Source organism: Dipodomys ordii, unplaced genomic scaffold, assembly GCF_000151885.1.
Source record: "Dipodomys ordii isolate 6190 unplaced genomic scaffold, Dord_2.0 Scaffold11, whole genome shotgun sequence".
NCBI lineage: Eukaryota > Metazoa > Chordata > Mammalia > Rodentia > Heteromyidae > Dipodomys > Dipodomys ordii.
In genome coordinates, this window is record NW_012267227.1 from 6,780,892 (window position 1) to 6,797,425 (window position 16,534).

The following is a 16,534-nucleotide window of genomic DNA, read 5'->3' on the forward strand; positions in this document are numbered from 1 at the left end:
TACCACTTGAGCCACAGCGCCACTTCTGGCTTTTTTCTTTTTGCTTATGTGGTGCTGAGGAATCGAACCCAGGGCCTCTGGCTTGCAAGGCAAGCACTCTACTACTGAGCCACCTTCCCAGCCCAGCTATGGTCATTTCTACATTTAGTTGTTTTTGTTTTTTTTTAATTTGTGCCTTCATTTTTTTCTGTTTTAGGCAATGAGATTTGAACCCACAGTTTCATGCATGTTAGGCAAACATTCTACCTCTGAATTACATCCCTAATCACCAACACCTCTACCTTTTTTATTTTTAGTTTTTGGTTGGTTGTGGGGCTTGAATTCAGGGCCTGGGCACCATCCTCAAGCTTTTCTGCTAAAGAATAGTGTTATACCACTTTAAGCCAAAGCTCCACTTCTGGTTTTCTGGTAGTTATTGGATATAAGAGTATAATGGACTTAACCTGCCTGGGCTGGCTTTGAACCATGATCCTCAGATCCTAGCCTTCAGAGTAGCTAGGATTATAGGCATGATTCACCGGCACCTGGCTTTATTTATTTACTTATTTGAGACAAAGTTCCACTATGTTGCCCAGGTTGACTTCAATCTCGAAATCCTTCTGCCTTACCTTCCCAAGTATCTGGGATTACAGGCATGTACCTCCAAGCCTGGATTCAGATCACTCTTTATAGAACCCTAGGCTTTTAGGCACAATTTCTCTGACAATATTTGCTTGGAATGTTTCTGGATAACACCGGCCTAAGCAGAGCCTTGAGGGTTTGCTCCTGACCTATGGCCTGGGTGGTGTGATTTGAAAGGTTGAGCAGAATCAAGTCATATTTTTCTTTCATTCTCTCTCTCCTTATCTTTCTAGAACTTAAACTAAAAGAAGGCCGCTTTGCCGGCTGCTGGTTGCTCACGCCTGTAATCCTAGCTACTCAGGAGGCTGAGATCTGAGGATCACAGCTCAAAGCCAGCCCAGGCAGGAAAGTCTGTGAGACTCTTATTTCTAGTAGAAACCACCAAATAACTAGATGTGGCTCCGTGGCTCAAGTGGTAGAGTGGTAGCTTTGAGCTGAGGAGCTGAGGGACAGTGCCCAGGCCCGAGTTCAAGCACCATGACCAACCCCACCCCCACCCCACCCCACCCCCAAAATCTTCCCCAAAGCAATCCACATACTTTCTGTCAGTCATGGGGCTTGAACTCAGGTCCTGGGCACTATCCCTGAGCTAGTGCTCTACCACTATGAGTCATAGCTCCATTTCTGGTTTTCTGGTGATTAATTGGAGATAGCAGTTTCATGGACTTTCTTGCCTAGGCTAGTTTTGAACCACAATCCTCAGATCTCAGCCTCCTGAGTAGCTAAGATTTTAGGTGTGAGCCACCAATGCCAGGTATACTTTCTGTTCTTTATTCCTGTAAGAGACTAAATTTAAGAACAGGAGAAAATAGGTAGAAAGTCTCTAACCACAGAGGTTATTTATTTATTTATTTTCACCAGTCCTGGGGCTCAAACTCAGGGCCTGGGTACTGTCCTTGAGCTTCTTTTGCTCAAGGCTAGCACTCTACCACTTGAGCCACTTCCGGCTTTTTCTGTGTATGTGGTACTGAGGAATGGAACCCAGGGCTTCATGCATGCTAGGCAAGCATTTTACCACTAAGCCACATTCCCAGCCCATGGAGGGCTGGGAAAAAAAGAGAAAGAAAACTGAAGAAGAACAAGAGAATTGAACAGTGAATCAGCCCAGGACATAAAGTAAAACGCCAGTTACTTCACTGGATGGTGCCAGGCTTCTGTATGCAACCCTATGCAGGAAATTAGTGTATTTACTATGGTATGACCTGAGTTTGCAAGCAAAGTCTGCATGACAACATTTTGTTTTGTGTTTTTTATTTTGTTGTGTTTTTATTTTTGATTGTGAGGTTTTTTTTATTTATTTACTTATTTATTTGGTGCCAGTCTTGGAGATTGAACTCTGGGCTTGGGTGCCATCCCTGAGGGTTTTTTTTTTGGTCAAGGCTTGTGCTCTGCTGCTTGAGCCACAGCTCCATTTCTGCCATTTTGGTGGTTAATTGGATATAAGAGTCTCACAGTCTTTTCTTCCCAGGCTGGTCTCAACCTTGAGCCTCCTGAGTAGCTAGGATTACAGGCCACCAGCACCTGGCTTAGAATTCATTTTTTTGGGGGGGGGGTCTGGTCATGGGGCCTGAACTCTGGGCCTGGGCACTGTCCCTCAGCTCTTCAGCTCAAGGCTAGCGCTCTACCACTTGAGCCACAGCACCGCTTCCGGCTTTTTTCTTTTTGCTTATGTGGTGCTGAGGAATGGAGCCCAGGGCCTCAGGAATGCAAGGCAAATGCTCTACCACTGAGCCACCTTCCCAGCCCCTTAGAATTCATTCTTAAAAAAAAGGTCAAATCAAATTTAAACTAGATGAAAGAAAAGAAGCTATTGATTCAAATCAGAAGACTACAATAACAGATCTGTAGAGATGTGCTTTTAATACACAATTTAAGCACACATTGAAGTAATTTCTGTTCATTTATTTCAATCAAATAATTATCAGGGGAAAATTTATAGCAATTAGAAGCAGAATCATATTTCATTATCCATCTATGGAAATTCTCTTCAGTGCCCTTTTTTGTTTATTTTTTCAAATCAACAGCAACCTGTTTTTTTGTTTTTTGGGTCTGGTCGTGGGGCCTGAACTCTGGGCCTGGGCGCTGTCCCTCAGCTCTTCAGCTCAAGGCTAGCACTCTACCACTTGAACCACAACGCCACTTCTGGCTTTTTTCTTTTTGCTTCTGTGGTGCTGAGGAATCGAACCCAGGGCCTCAGGCATGCAAGGCAAGCACTCTACCACTGAGCCACCTTCCCAGCCCCCAACCTGTTGTTTTGAAGCTAGCATATCTGCAAGAGAGAGGCCAGGCTTTTGTGAGAACATACAAAATGTTACCCATGTGTGCTCACCGCATAGAGATGCTTTAGAGGCCCAGCTCTGTCCTTTTCTTTTTCTTTTTGGTGGTCATGGGGCTTGAACTCTGGGCCTGGGCGCTGTCCCACAGCTTTTCAGCTCAAGGTGAGTGCTCTACCACTTGAGCCACAGTGCTACTTCCAGCTTTTTCTGTTTATGTGGTGCTAAGGAATCAAACCCACGGCCTCATGCATACGAAGCAAGCACTCTACCATGGAGCCACCTTCCCAGCCCCAAGCTCTGTCCTTTTTACATGTTCTATGTATGATTTTTTTTTTGGGGGGGTACCAGTCCTGGTGCTTGAACTCAGAGCTTGGGCAATGACTCTCAGCTTTTAGTGCTCTACCACTTGAGCCACAGCTCTACTTCTAGATTTTTTTCTGTGATTCATTGGAGATAGAGTCTCATGGACTTTTCTGCCCAGGTAGGCTTCAGACCACAGCCCTCAGATCTCAGCCTCCTGAGTAGCTAGGATTATAGGTGTGAGCACCACCAGCACCAGGTTGGATGACTTTTCTAATCTGACCTGCAGCTCTGAGAGGGTAGTTCCTTGTGCAAAACTGCTGATGCTTCTCATTGTATGTCTTTGCTGTAATTGTTGGGGATTTTACCATTGACCAGGTTGGCCTTGAATTCCTGGGAGTAAGCCATCCTCCTGCCTGAGAAGGCAGGATTACAGGTACGCATTGCTATGCCCAGCTATTGTCTTTTTAATTTTATCATCTGGATCCCCAGTTTTAAAATCATAAACCCTTGCTGGGACACCAGTGGCTCATGCCTGTAATCTTAGCTACTCAGGAGGGGAGTGTGAAGGCTGAGGAAGAGATCATGGTTCAAAGCCAGCCTGGGCAGAAAAGTCAGTCATATTTCCAATTAACCATAAAAAAAATCAATGAAAACCAGGAGTAGAGCTGTGGTTCAAGTGGTAGAACACCAGCCTTGAGCAAAAAAGCTCAGGGCAATGTCTAGGCCTGAATTCAAGCCATAATATTGGCACTAAAAAAAAAACATGAACTCAGAGCTGGCAAGGTAGCTCAGTGGTAGAGTGCTTGCCTTGCATGCATAAGGCCCTGGGTTCGATTCCTCAGCACCACATAAGCAGAAAATGCAGGAAGTGGTGCTGTGGCTCAAGTGGTAGGGTACTCTCCTTGAGCTGAAGAGCTGAGGGACAGCTGCCCAAGCCCAGAGTTCAGGCCCCATGACAAAAAAAAAAATCCTAAACTCAAAGCTGGGCTCATGCCTGTAAATCTAGTTACTTAGGAGGCTGAGATCTGAGGATTGCAGTTCAAAGCCAGCCCAGGCAGGAAAGTCTGTGAGACTCTTATCTCCAAATAACCAACAGAAAACTGGAAGTGGCGCTGTGGCTCAGATGGTAGAGGGCTAGCCTTGAGCTGAAGAGTTCAGGGAAGTGGTCAGTATAAGCCCCATGACTGGCAAAAAAACAAAACAAACAAACAAAAACCCCAAAAAAACTCAGCAAAGGCAGGAAACAGTTGCATTTCTAGTGTCTAACCTATGTCCTCAGGAGGGTATTCAATTATATTTGTTTCCCTGTGTATAAGAATCAGGACAATATGGTTTTCTTTTAATTAAATAAAATTATAATATAATTATAATTCTCCCTTTTAATTTGTCCAACTCAGTGCCTGCCCCCTCCCCCCCCCCCCCAGTCCTGGGGCTTGAACTCAGGGCCTGGGTGCTGTCCCTGAGCCTCTTTGTGATCAAGACTAGTACTCTACCACTTGAACCATAGCACCACTTCTGGCTTTGAGTAATTTATTCACTGTAAGAGTCTCATAGGGACTTTTCTGCCTGGCCTGCTCTGAACTGGGATCCTCAGATCTCAGCTAGGATTACAGGTATGAGCCACTGGTGCCAGGCTCAGTGGCTTTATAATGTGTTCATACAGTTTTTAAATCATCAACTCTAATTGCAGAATGTTTTCATTGCTTCAAAGAAAAACAATGCATTTCCAGCCTCTGTCTTTCTGCTCATCACCAATCTGCTTGGTTTCCAGATAGACAGCCCTACTTATGACTTCCATATCTATGGAGTTGTACTTACTTTTTATGGTTGAGTGATATTTCACTTTGTACATGTACCACAATGCTTTGAAGGTGAACTGACCTGTTTTCTAAATGTTAGCAACTAAAACAGGAGCCTGTAGGGACAAGCTCCTATATTAATGCACTTTCAAAACATCCTTCCCCCATCTCTGTCTCTGTCATTCTCTTACTCTGTGGCAGTATTGGGGTTTGAATTCAGGGCTTCTTGTGTGCTTGGCTTGCTTGCCTGGCTGGTGCTCCACTTCTTGAACAACTACTCCAGCTCTGCTTTTTTAAAATTTACCAGTCCTGGGGCTTGAACTCAGGGCCTGGACACTGTCCCTGAGCTTCTTTTGCTCAAGGCTAGTGCTCTACCACGTGAGGGCTGTGAATAGACCAATTTCTGATTTCAGAATCTCAAGTGGGGAAAGGGGAAGAGAGAGAGAAGAAGGAGGGGGAGGAAGATGAAAGGGAGAGAAAAGGGGAGATTAGTTTAGGGATCCTTATCATCTCAGGAGCTGAGGAAATAAGCTTGGTGGGTCACAACTAGATAGCTACAGGACTTCTGCAGGTGAGATCTAAACATAGCATTTCTGGCTTTTTCTATTTATGTAGTCCTAAGGAATCACACACAGGACTTCGTGCATGCTAGGCAAGCATTCTACCAATAAGCCACATTCCCCCACACTGCTCTTTTTTTTTTTTTTTGCTGGTTAATTAGAGCTGGCATCTCATGGGCTTTTCTGCTGGGGTTGGCTTTGCACTGTGATCCTCTGGATCTGGACCCTTCTGAGTAGCTCAGATTAACAAGTGTGAGCCACCAGCACTCAGCTTTCCTTTGGCAACCTCTTTGGGCAAAGAAACTAAGCATGTCTGGAGCTTTTGGGGGGGGGAGGGAGAGGAGGGAGGGGGTCCGGTCGTGGGGCCTGAACTCTGAGCCTGGGCGCTGTCCCTCAGCTCTTCAGCTCAAGGCTAGCGCTCTACCACTTGAGCCACAGCACCACTTCAGTTTTCTGGTGGTTTATTGGAGATAAGAGTCTCATGGACTTTCCTGCCTGGGCTGGCTTTGAACCAAGATCCTCAGATCTCAGCCTCCTGAGTAGCTACGATTATAGGTGTGAGCCACTGGTGCCTGACTGGAGCATTTTTTTGTTGTTGTGGTTCATCTTTAAAAAAAAAACAATACCACATTTTATCCGCACAAATTCATTGGGTTTCATCATATATGCATATGCATCATATTCATATAATGCATTTTGATGATGGTAATACTTCACCACTGAACCCCCTTTTCTAGATGAGATTGAACATCCTTCTTAACTATGACCCCTATTCACAGCCCATCGTGCAGAATGCTTGCAAGTAAATGCTTGCAAGTCTTTTGAAGTGCTATGTTCAGAACTCACCTGCAGAGATCCTGGGGTGATCTCCTTCAGCCCCCTAGATGATTAGGGTCCCTAAACTAATCTCCCCCTTTCCTTCCCTTTCATCTCCCTCCCCCTCCTTCTTCTCTCTCCCTTCCCCTTTCCCCACTTGAGTTCCAGAAAGCAGAAATCAGTCCATTCGCAGCTCTGCCTGCACTCCTGATTGCTTTCAGCAGGTGTGTGGCCCGAGGCTGGAGAGTCTTCCCACACATTTTCCTCCTCTCCTCCCTCCTCTCCCCTCCCTCCCCCCTCTCCCTCCTCTTCTCCCTTCTCTTTCTCCTCGTTTGTGTCATGGAGTTTGAACTCAGGGCCTGAAGACTGCCTCTGAGCTTTTTTCTGTTCAAGGCTAACAGTCAACCAATCTGAGCCACAGCACCACTTCTGGTTTTCAAAGCCGGGCTGATTTGAACCGCTGATCCTCAGATCTCAGCCTCCTGAGAGTAGCTACCATGAGCCACCTGCGCCTGGCCCACTTCTGGTTTTCTGGAGAGCAGAGTGTCATGGATTTTTCTTACTGGCTTGGAACCTTGATCTTCAGACCTCAGCTCGCATTTCAGGCTAGCCGCCTGCTCCAGGCTTTTGCTCCCTCCCTTTTCTCCCTTCTCTCCTCCCTCCTCACCTCCCTCCCTCCTCTCCCCACTCTCTTTTCTTTCCTCCTCCCTCCTCCCTCCTCCCTCCCCTCTGGTACTCAAAGCACCTTGCTCCTAGCAGGGAAAAAAAGTTTCCCTTTGTTTTTCTAAAGGAAATCAGGTAAAGGGGGAAGGACATTGACATTTTTTGATTTTCCTTACAATCCAGACATAGGAAAGAAAAAGGATTTCCTTTGGGTGCTTGCCACCACTCTGATCTATGCTGATAAAATATTTCCTTTTTTTTTTAACCTTCTAGGAAAATCATGGGACTTCAGCTTCGAAGCTAGATTTCCCCCCCACCCCACCCCCAAAAGCTGGCCTCTACCACTGGAGCCACATGTCTACTTCTGGCTTTTTCTTTGTGGTGGTCATTGGAGATAAAAGTCTCTTGGACTTTCCTTGCCCGGGCTGACTTCGAACCCCGATCCCTGTGATCTCAGTCTCCTGAGTAGGGAGGATGAATGACAGGCGTGAGTCACCAGCACTCCGCTTGGATCTATTCGTTTCCACCAACGAAGTGGTGGATGGAGGTGACCCGGCCTCACCTGTGAGTCTTGGGGCGCCCGGCTCAGGTCCGGCCTCCGGAGCAGCCGGTGGGCGAGGCCGGCAGGCCGGACTACAGGATCCAGAGGCCTTTGGAAACTCCCCCCCGCAGCCGTCTGGTTGGCCAGCCGCGGTTTCCCCCAGGAGTGACGCTGCGAACACAGATCCTGATTGGCCAGGCCGGAGCTGAATTCTCCATTTATGGACAGATTGCCCGGCCCGAGCGCAGGCTGAGCCTGAGCGGACTTCACCGAGTTAACTTCAGTAGCTTGAGCAAAAGCGTTTAGAAGCGAGGGCTCGGGGCCGATCCCGAGCACCTGGGGAACGGGGCGCTTCTAGGCGATCCCTCGATCCTGCGATCCTAGCAGATTCCCGGGCGGTCCCCGGTTCCCCCCGCGCGCGCGCGCGCACCGAGCGCGCTCTGCTCCGCCGGCCGCAGCGCCCCGGGCTTCGCCCTCACCTAGCGCGCGGGGCGGCGGCGGATCCCGCCTGGATGGAGTCACCCCTGGGCTCCCATTGGCTCCTGTGAGCGCTTGGCTGTCCGGAGCCCGGTGCGAGTGGTTGTTTTTTCTTGGGGGGGGGTGCATTGGATTTTTTTTTTGTTTTTAATTTTTTGACCCTGGGAACCAACTTTGGAAGTTCACCCCGGAGTCTGCGTTCCAGTCCCAGCTCCCAGCCAGCCGGGCCCGGTCCCTCGAGTCACCATGGTGAGTTGGCCGCGCCGCCGCCGCGTCCCGGGACGCCTGATCCCAGCCGGGGAACGAGAATCGGGAAAGGGAGTGTGTGTGAGTGTGGGGGGGACAGGAAACCCCAGTGTTGGTGGGGCGGGGGGCACCCACCTTGGGCACGCTGCCCAGGCCAGGGGTGGAGAACGGTGGACGCGGGCGTCTGCACGTCTTTGGGCTCTGATTGCCTGCTGCTTGTCTTCAATGAGGGGGTGTGGGGGGGGAGGAAGGCAGCTTTGGGGGAGTTGGGGGGGTGCATGTGTGTGTGTGTGGCGAGGAGGGGAAGAGGGGAAGGATAGGGAGGAGGCAAGGAAAACTTTTTCAAGTCGCTTAACTTTTTGTGGCCGGGTTGCTATGGCTGCCAGCCGCGGGGAGCCCCAGTGTGGGCACATGTGTTTGCAGAGGAGGGGGTACAGCCCTGCCAGGGGGAACCTTTACTCCTGCTGGGAAGTTTGAGGGGGGTGGGGAGCCGCTGTGTGGTGCCACTTCCCCCCCCTTTAGCCCCCGGCTGCCCCCCCCCACACCCGGGCTGGGAAGGCCCAGCCTGGTCAGGCTGCCCCCCCCCCCACACTCCTAGCGCTTGGCATGGCCTCCCTGCCCTGTCCGGGGTCGGAGGCCGGGCAGAAGCCTCAGCTGCTCCTCCTGGTATCGCCCTGCCTCGGAGCCATGCGCAGCCGCACAAAGGCCAGGCAGGGAGGCAGGTAGGGCGAGGAGGACCTGGTGGCGGGCAGTGAGCAAGTGACCTGGGTGCAGCCTGGAACCGCCCCGGCCTGGCGAGGTGATTGCCACCACTGTGGATTGTATGCAAGAAGGACTCAAGATGTTGTTGTTGCTGGGATGGGTGTTGTGTGTGTGTGTGTGCCAATCCTGGAACATGAACTCAGGACCAGCGAGCTGTCCCTGAGTATTCTTTCTCTCCCCTTCTCCCTCCTCTCTTTCTCTCTCTCTCCTTCTCCAACCCCCCCCCCCCCGTTAGCTCTCTACCTCTTGAGCTCCAGCTTCACTTCTGGCTTTTTGAGGGTTCATTGGAGATAACTCTGGTAGACTTTCCTGTCTAGTCCAGCTTTGAACGTTGATCCTCAGATCTCAGCCCCCACGGGCCCGTTGCTCTTTTAACTCTGGCACTTTGGGAATCTATGGAGCTGGCCGCCTGCCTCCTCAATAACCTTCCTTCCATCCCTTGGGCTTTGGTGCCGCGGTGTAGCTTTCCTTCTGAAAGTAAGGATGCTATTTTTGCGAGAGTTGCAGTCTCGCAGAAAGAAAAAAGTTCTACAAGATTTTGTACTTTGCACACTTCCTTCCTTAAAAAGGAATCCTGATTATTATGAGGATGATGATTATGATTATTATATGATGGGGCATCCTCTGATTCCTTGTGGTTTAATGGTTTTAAGGGGGAAACTAAGTCACAGTGACACTTCCCTCCCTCGTCCCCCCCTCCCCCAGCAATTACATAAAAAAATTCTCCAGCCTCACCTGCTGGAAAGATCCACAGAGTTCCATGCAGCCCCTGACCTCCCTTCTGTTAATTCAAAAGAGTGATTAAAAAAATCCAGGGCTGGGAAGGTGGCTCAGTGGTAGAGTGCTTGCCTTGCATGCATGAGGTCCTGGATTCGAGTCCTCAGCACCACATAAACAGAAAAAGCTTGGAGGTGGGGGGGGGGAGATGGGTAGGGATGGGAAGGGGAAACAAAGGAGGAGGCAACAATGCTTGATAAGAAATGTACTCATTACCTTGCCCATGTAATTGTAATGCCTCTGTACGGTATTTTCACAATTGAAAAAAGAAAAAGAAAAAGCTGGAAGTGGCACTGTGGCTCAAGTGGTAGAGCGCTAGCCTTGAGCTGAAGAGCTGAGGGACAGTGCCCAGGCCCAGAGTTCAAGCTCAAAGACCGAGAAAAAAAAATCCTTTGTACTAGTACTTAAAGATGAGATAAAATGTATATATCAAGCTTCAACAACAACAAAATCTTTAAATGGTATCTTTGACTGAAGCTTTTACATATTTTACACAGTCCAAACGTGTCACCTTTGCCCCTAAGAGAATACTTCAACTATAAATAAACTTCCACCTCCGGTGGTTAAAAAGTCAGACTGCCATCTAGTATTTTTGGAATCCCTACCAAAAAGAAGAAAATCATTTATACCAAGCATGCATTTGGGTGGAACTTACTAAATTGGGCATCTGACCACTTAAACTTGAGCAATGTGATTCGTGATGCTCCTGGCACTTTAGAAGGGCTGTAATTATTTTCCATAGCTCGATATTTCTAAAATAAATAAATAAAAATCAATGTGCTTATGTGAAGAGTTTAAAGAATCTTACAGAATTTATTACTTAGATAATAACCATGACAAGACCCAATTTCTCTCATTGAAGTCTTTTTTCAGGACAGACAAAGTGTTCCTACATTTTCCCCTCCCTTTTATTTTTTTTTTGTTGGTTGTGAGGCTTGAACTCTGGGCCTTGGCACTGTCCCTCAGCTCCTCAGCTCAAGGCTAGTGCTCTACCACTTGAGCCACAGCTCAGGTTTTCTGGTGGTTAATTGGAGATAAGAGTCTCCCGGACTTTCCTGCCCGGGCTGGCTTTGAACTGAGATCCTTAGATCTCAGCCTCCTGATTACCTAGGATTACAGGCATGAGTCACCAGTGCCTGGCTTCTTACTTTTGTTTTTGATGCAGGTTCTGGGCCTTGAACTCAGGGCCTGGGCTCTGACTCTGAGCTTTTTTTTTTTAAACTCCAGGCTAGGGTTTTACCACGTAAACCATGGCTCCACTTTCAGCTTTTGGATATTTAATTAAAGATAAGTTTCTCTTAGACTTTCCTGCCAGGCTGGCTTTGAATAGATCTTCAGATCTCAGCCTCCAGAGTAGCTAGGATTAAAAGAGTCCTCCACCAGTACCGCGCCTCCCCCCTCCCTCCCTCCTTTTTTAAATAGAGATCTGGGAATACCTTGGTTTAGTTTGGTTGATTGCTGTTGAAGTAGAGTGATGATTGGTAAAGTGTGTGTAAAGGAAGCATTGTGGGAAGATGGCCGGGCAGGGTGTGACTTACCTGTGGCTGGGCTCCCAGCCATCAGTGCAGATGGGCATGTGTGTGGCCTCCCGGGAGACTGTGTATCGGATATACTTTCTGAAGCCACTATTCACTGGTGGGGAAAAAAAAATGGAAACAGCTAGGGGGCCTGAAATGGGAGAAGTACCATTGGTGAGTCTCCTGGATAGCCACAGAGTCATTTGGCCCAAGTGAAATGAATCATTTTGTCCCTGATTTGGAGGAAGAAAAAAAAAGCTTAAGACTGTTCATTAGAATCATGTGACATTGCCTTAAAAGACAGTATCATCAATGATTAGCAATCCCTGTTAGAATATGATGTTTCTTTAAGATGAAGTCAAGCCACAGGTAGCTTCATTTGTTTTTCTAGTGGTTGTCTGGGCCTGCCTCGCTGGTGAATGTCCTCAGCTGCCTAACTTAGAACCGGAAGGGAAGGGAAGGGACATTAGGTCAGTGGGTGTGGCCAGAAATTAGCGTGGAGAACAAACAGGCCCTTAGAGGAGCACCTGTATTGCGTTGTCATCTCTCTCCTGCTCACTCCTCTCTCTCCCCCCCCCTCACACACACACATTCACACACACACACACACACATTTTAGGAAGCTTAGTAGCCTATTAGAAAGCTTCTCCACCTGCGCCCAAGGCTCTGCCGAAAGTCGTTCTGTGGTGACTCATACGGAAGAAGACATTCTGATTCATGAACACCAGGCCCAGTTCCCAGTTCTTTCCTTATCTCTTGGAAAACTCACTGTGGGTCCTGGCTACCTTGGTCAACCCAAGAACACTGCCAGACAGTAGTTACTGGCATCATTTTCTTCATTTCTTTCTCTTTATTTGGTGCCAGTCCTGGGGCTTGAATGGAGGGCTAGATGCTGTCCCTTGGAGCTTTTTTTTTTTTTTTGCTAGTGCTCTACCATTTGAACCACAGCACCACTTCTGACTTTTTCGTAGTTTATTAGAGGTGTCTCTTCCTGACTTTCCTGACTGGCTGGCTTCAAACTGCCATCCTCAGATCTTAGCCTCCTGAGTAGCTTGGATTACAAGTGTGAGCCATCAGTGCCCAGATGATTGTGGCTTTTTTTTTTTTTTGCCAGTCATGGGCTTGAACTCTGGGCCTGGGAGCTCTTCAGCTCAAGGCGAGCACTCTACCCCTTGAGCCACAGTGCTGCTTCTGGCTTTTTCTGCTTATGTGGTGTTGAGGAATTGGACCCAGGGCTGGCCTCATGCATGCAAGGCAAGCACTCTACCACTGAGCCACCTTCCTAGCCAGCTTTTTTTTTTTTTTAATAGCACATAAAGGAACTTTTTGTGGGCATGAGCAGTGGAGATTTGACTGATAGAAAGTTTATGTCTGCAGTTCTGCTGAATGCTTTTGGCCTCAGAAATAAAGTCAAATTCATTTGGTTTCTGTGAGTTAAATGTGTAGAAATATTTGAATAAATATGAATTGGTGCTGGGTGCTGGAGGCTCATGTCTGTAATCCTAGCTATTCAGGAGGCTGAGATCTGGGCAGGAAACTCCATGAGACTCTTATCTCCAATAAACCACTAGAAAAATGGAAGTGGTGCTGTGGCTCAAGTGGTAGAGCGCTCACCTTGAGCTGAAGAGCTGAGGGATAGCGCCCAAGCCCAGGGTTCAAGCCCCACCACTGACAAATAAATAAAATATATATATACTGGCCACTGCTTCAGAAAATATCTAAGATTTTTTGTCCTTATTTGAGTATTACTGAGAATAAGTTACAGCTATTATGCACGCACACACACACACACACACACACAAGACTTGGAAAAATAGAAATCTGATGGAGTGCTGATTCTAGCTAAGCAAGTTCCTTGGAGGTGATTGCTGGCATGTATTTAGGGAGTGTAGAAATCCATTTCAAATATGTTTTCTGGGTAGGTAACTTAGTTCATTTCTCCTGATTTGCTTATCCCATTGTTAAGAAATCTCCTAGCCAAAAACAAATAGAATCCAACCAAACAAAATTTAAAAAGACTAAGCATTCAGAAAAATTGTTTTGTATCAGTTCTGGGACTTAAACTCAAAGCCTAGGCTCTGACCCTGAGCATTTATGCTCAAGGCTAGCACTCTACCACTGGAGCCACAGTTCCACTTACTAGCTTTTTTTGGTGGTTAATTGGAGAGTCTCACGGACTTGCCTGCCTGGTTGGCTTCAAATGGCAGTTCTCAGATCTCAGCCTCTTGAGTAGCTGGGATTACAGTTGGAATCCCAGCCATCAGCATCCACTTAACATACTGAAATATATTGGAAGCCTCACACAATTACAAGGTATTATGCATTTCATAGGGGAATGTATAAATATGCACAGCCATGATTTTTAAGCTGAGTCATGTACTAAATAAATATAATATACAATATGCTACATATTATGGAAAGGGCGCTGTGGCTCAAGTGGTAGAGCTCTAGCCATGAGCTGAAGAATTGACTGCACCCAGGCCCAGAGTTCAAGCCCCATGACTGACAAAAATAAAATAAATACTACATATTAGATATCAATAAAGTACATAATTAAAAGATATAATCTATAATGTACTATATATAATTATATATCACAGGTGACATAACTAATATTATATAATGTATAGTATTCACTATATATTATATATAAATTACATATATAATTATAATACTAGCAACAACTTGTATTTTTTACTTTGATGTGATGCAATGTTTCTCAGTGGTAGCTTAAAAGCATTTTTTTATTCATATGTACGTGTTGTATGGAGGGGTTACAGTTACATAAGTCAGGTAAAGAGTACAATTCTTTTTGGACAGTGTTTGCTCTCATTATTTGTGTGTATGTGTATGTGGGTATATGTGTGTATGTATGTATGTGTGTATACCTTGTGCATGAACTCTGGATCTTACATTCTCACTTAGCTTTTCCACTCAAGGCTGGCATTCTACCACTTGAGCCACAGCTCTACTTCCAGGTTTTTGGGTTTTGGGTGGTTAATTAGGGATGAGTCTCATGGACTTTCCTGCCCATATTGGCTTCAAACTGTACTCATAGCTCAGCCATCTAAGTAGCCAGGATTACAGGTGTAAATCATCAGAATCCAGCAATTTTAATCTAATTTTGTGGTGTTGAGGATCAGACTGGAGGCATTATGTAGGCTACACAAGTACTTTATTGTTCAGGTCATCTTCAGCCCCTAATATTTATGTATGTATGTATGTATGTGTTTGTCAGTTGTGGGGCTTGAACTCATCAGAGCCTGGACACTATCCTTGAACTCTTGCTAATTAAAATTTTTTTAACCTTGCTTGTGTTGGATATATTCAGAACAAAATGGGGGTTAAAGGTTAAATGCCAAAAGTATTAAAAATAAACATCTCAGCTTTGTAAGCACATTCTATAGTAATGGTGTGCAAAGTGTGTTTTGAATTTCAACGTCAGAATTTATTTTGGCAGAGAAAAGATTTTGGGGCATCCTAGCAAAGGTGGTCCCCACCTCACCAACCCCAGGTCTTGGGGCTTGAACTCTGGGCCTGGGTGCTATCCCTGAGTTCTTCAGATCAAGGCTGGCACTCTACCACTTGAGCCACAGCGCCACTTCCAGTTTTCTGTTGGTTTATTGGTGATAAGAGTCTCACGGATGTTCCTGCCTGGGTTGGCTTTGAATCATGATCCTCAGATCTCAGTCTGTTGAATAGCTAGGATTACTGGCATGAGCCACCATTGCCCATTTTTTTTGTTTTGTTTTGTGTGTGTATTTTTTTTAAATATATCTTTATGACAGCCATACTTAGGAGACATATTTGGTATGTGTTAATACACATTGGTAATACCTGGGACTTGAACTCAAGGCCCTGGTGCTGTCTTTGAGCTCTTTTGTGCAAGGCTAACACCCTACCATTTTGAGCCAGCTTCACTTCCAATTTTCTGGTTGTTAATTGGAGATAAGAGTCTCATGGACTTTCCTGCCCAGGCTGGCTTTGAACCATGATTCTCAGTTCTCAGCCTTCTGAGTAGCTTGGGTTACAGGCATGAGCCACCAGCACATAGCTCATCATGGAATTTTAATGACTGCTGACATCCCATCAAATCAGTAAAGTCCCACTGAATGTGGAAAGAGCCATTCAAGGCTACATCCTAAAAGATTCTATACATCTTAGCATCTTTGGGTTTACCAGATGATTCCAAACTTTGTGGCTTTTATATTTCTCATTTTTTCTTGTGATTCTGTGTATTGGCTGGCCAATCTCCCTGTAGACTATCTCATCTGACGTCTGTGGTCAGCTGGTGGCTTAGCTGGGGCCTCACCCACTGGTCTGGGAGTTGGCTGGCTTCCCACAGGGATCTCCTGTCACAACAGGCTGGGCGCAGCCTGTGTATGTAGTAATAACTAAACCACAGCCCGATTACCCAGCACAGCAAAACACCGTGAGCTTTCATAACAGGAATTTCTAAAACGTTGGTTTATGTTATATTTGCTGTTGTCTTCATTGGTTAAAGCAAGCAACATGGCTAAGTCCAAAGTCAATGTGAGAAATGAACGCTATGAAGATTCCATTTTTCTTCTTTCAGCTTTTGTTGTTGTTTTGAGAAGCGTGATATACATACATATATATATATATATATATATATACATACATACATATATATGTAACCAGATAGACCTGTATTTGCCATTTTGCATTAGACCTGTATTTGCCATTTTGTATTTTCTTTAACTTGCCTTTCTGCTTCTGTACCCATGCTTGCTAAACCTTGAAGAATGAAGCTGCTATTCTACCCGCCCTCAAGCCCCAGACACTCGGCAGGGAATACATGACAAAGTACACATTCCAGACCCTCCCCACCCAGGCCTGGGATCAGAGATAGTGGCCATCTGGCAACCTTAGAAGCCCCATCCAATTAGTTTAGAGCACAACAATCCGCTAGCCGACCAATTATTAGCCCCAGCCCTTTTCCCGCTTTGTATTGCGCCAATCATCCGCTAGAATTATCATTTAAATTTCCTGCGTGGTGTATTGATTCGTTGCCAATAAGACTGAGGCCTTACCCCTACCAAAGAATATATAAAAAGTGATGTAACCCTGTGCTGGGGGCCTCTCGTCTGCACTTGGACATCAGTGCACAGAGAGGTCCGTGCTGGAGCTCGTCAATAAACGACTCATTGCTGCT

At 46.4% G+C, this 16,534-nt stretch overlaps 1 protein-coding gene across 1 annotated transcript in view; it reads left to right on the forward strand.

Annotated features, from left to right (window-relative positions):
• Positions 1–8,199: 8,199 nt before the first annotated feature.
• Myo1e (myosin IE) overlaps positions 8,200–16,534 on the forward strand; it is a 136,201-nt gene continuing 127,866 nt past the window's right edge. The window contains exon 1 of the mRNA XM_013009939.1: positions 8,200–8,305. Within this exon, the coding sequence (XP_012865393.1) occupies positions 8,303–8,305 (3 nt within the window). The 5' untranslated portion in view covers positions 8,200–8,302. The remainder of the gene's footprint in view (positions 8,306–16,534) is intronic.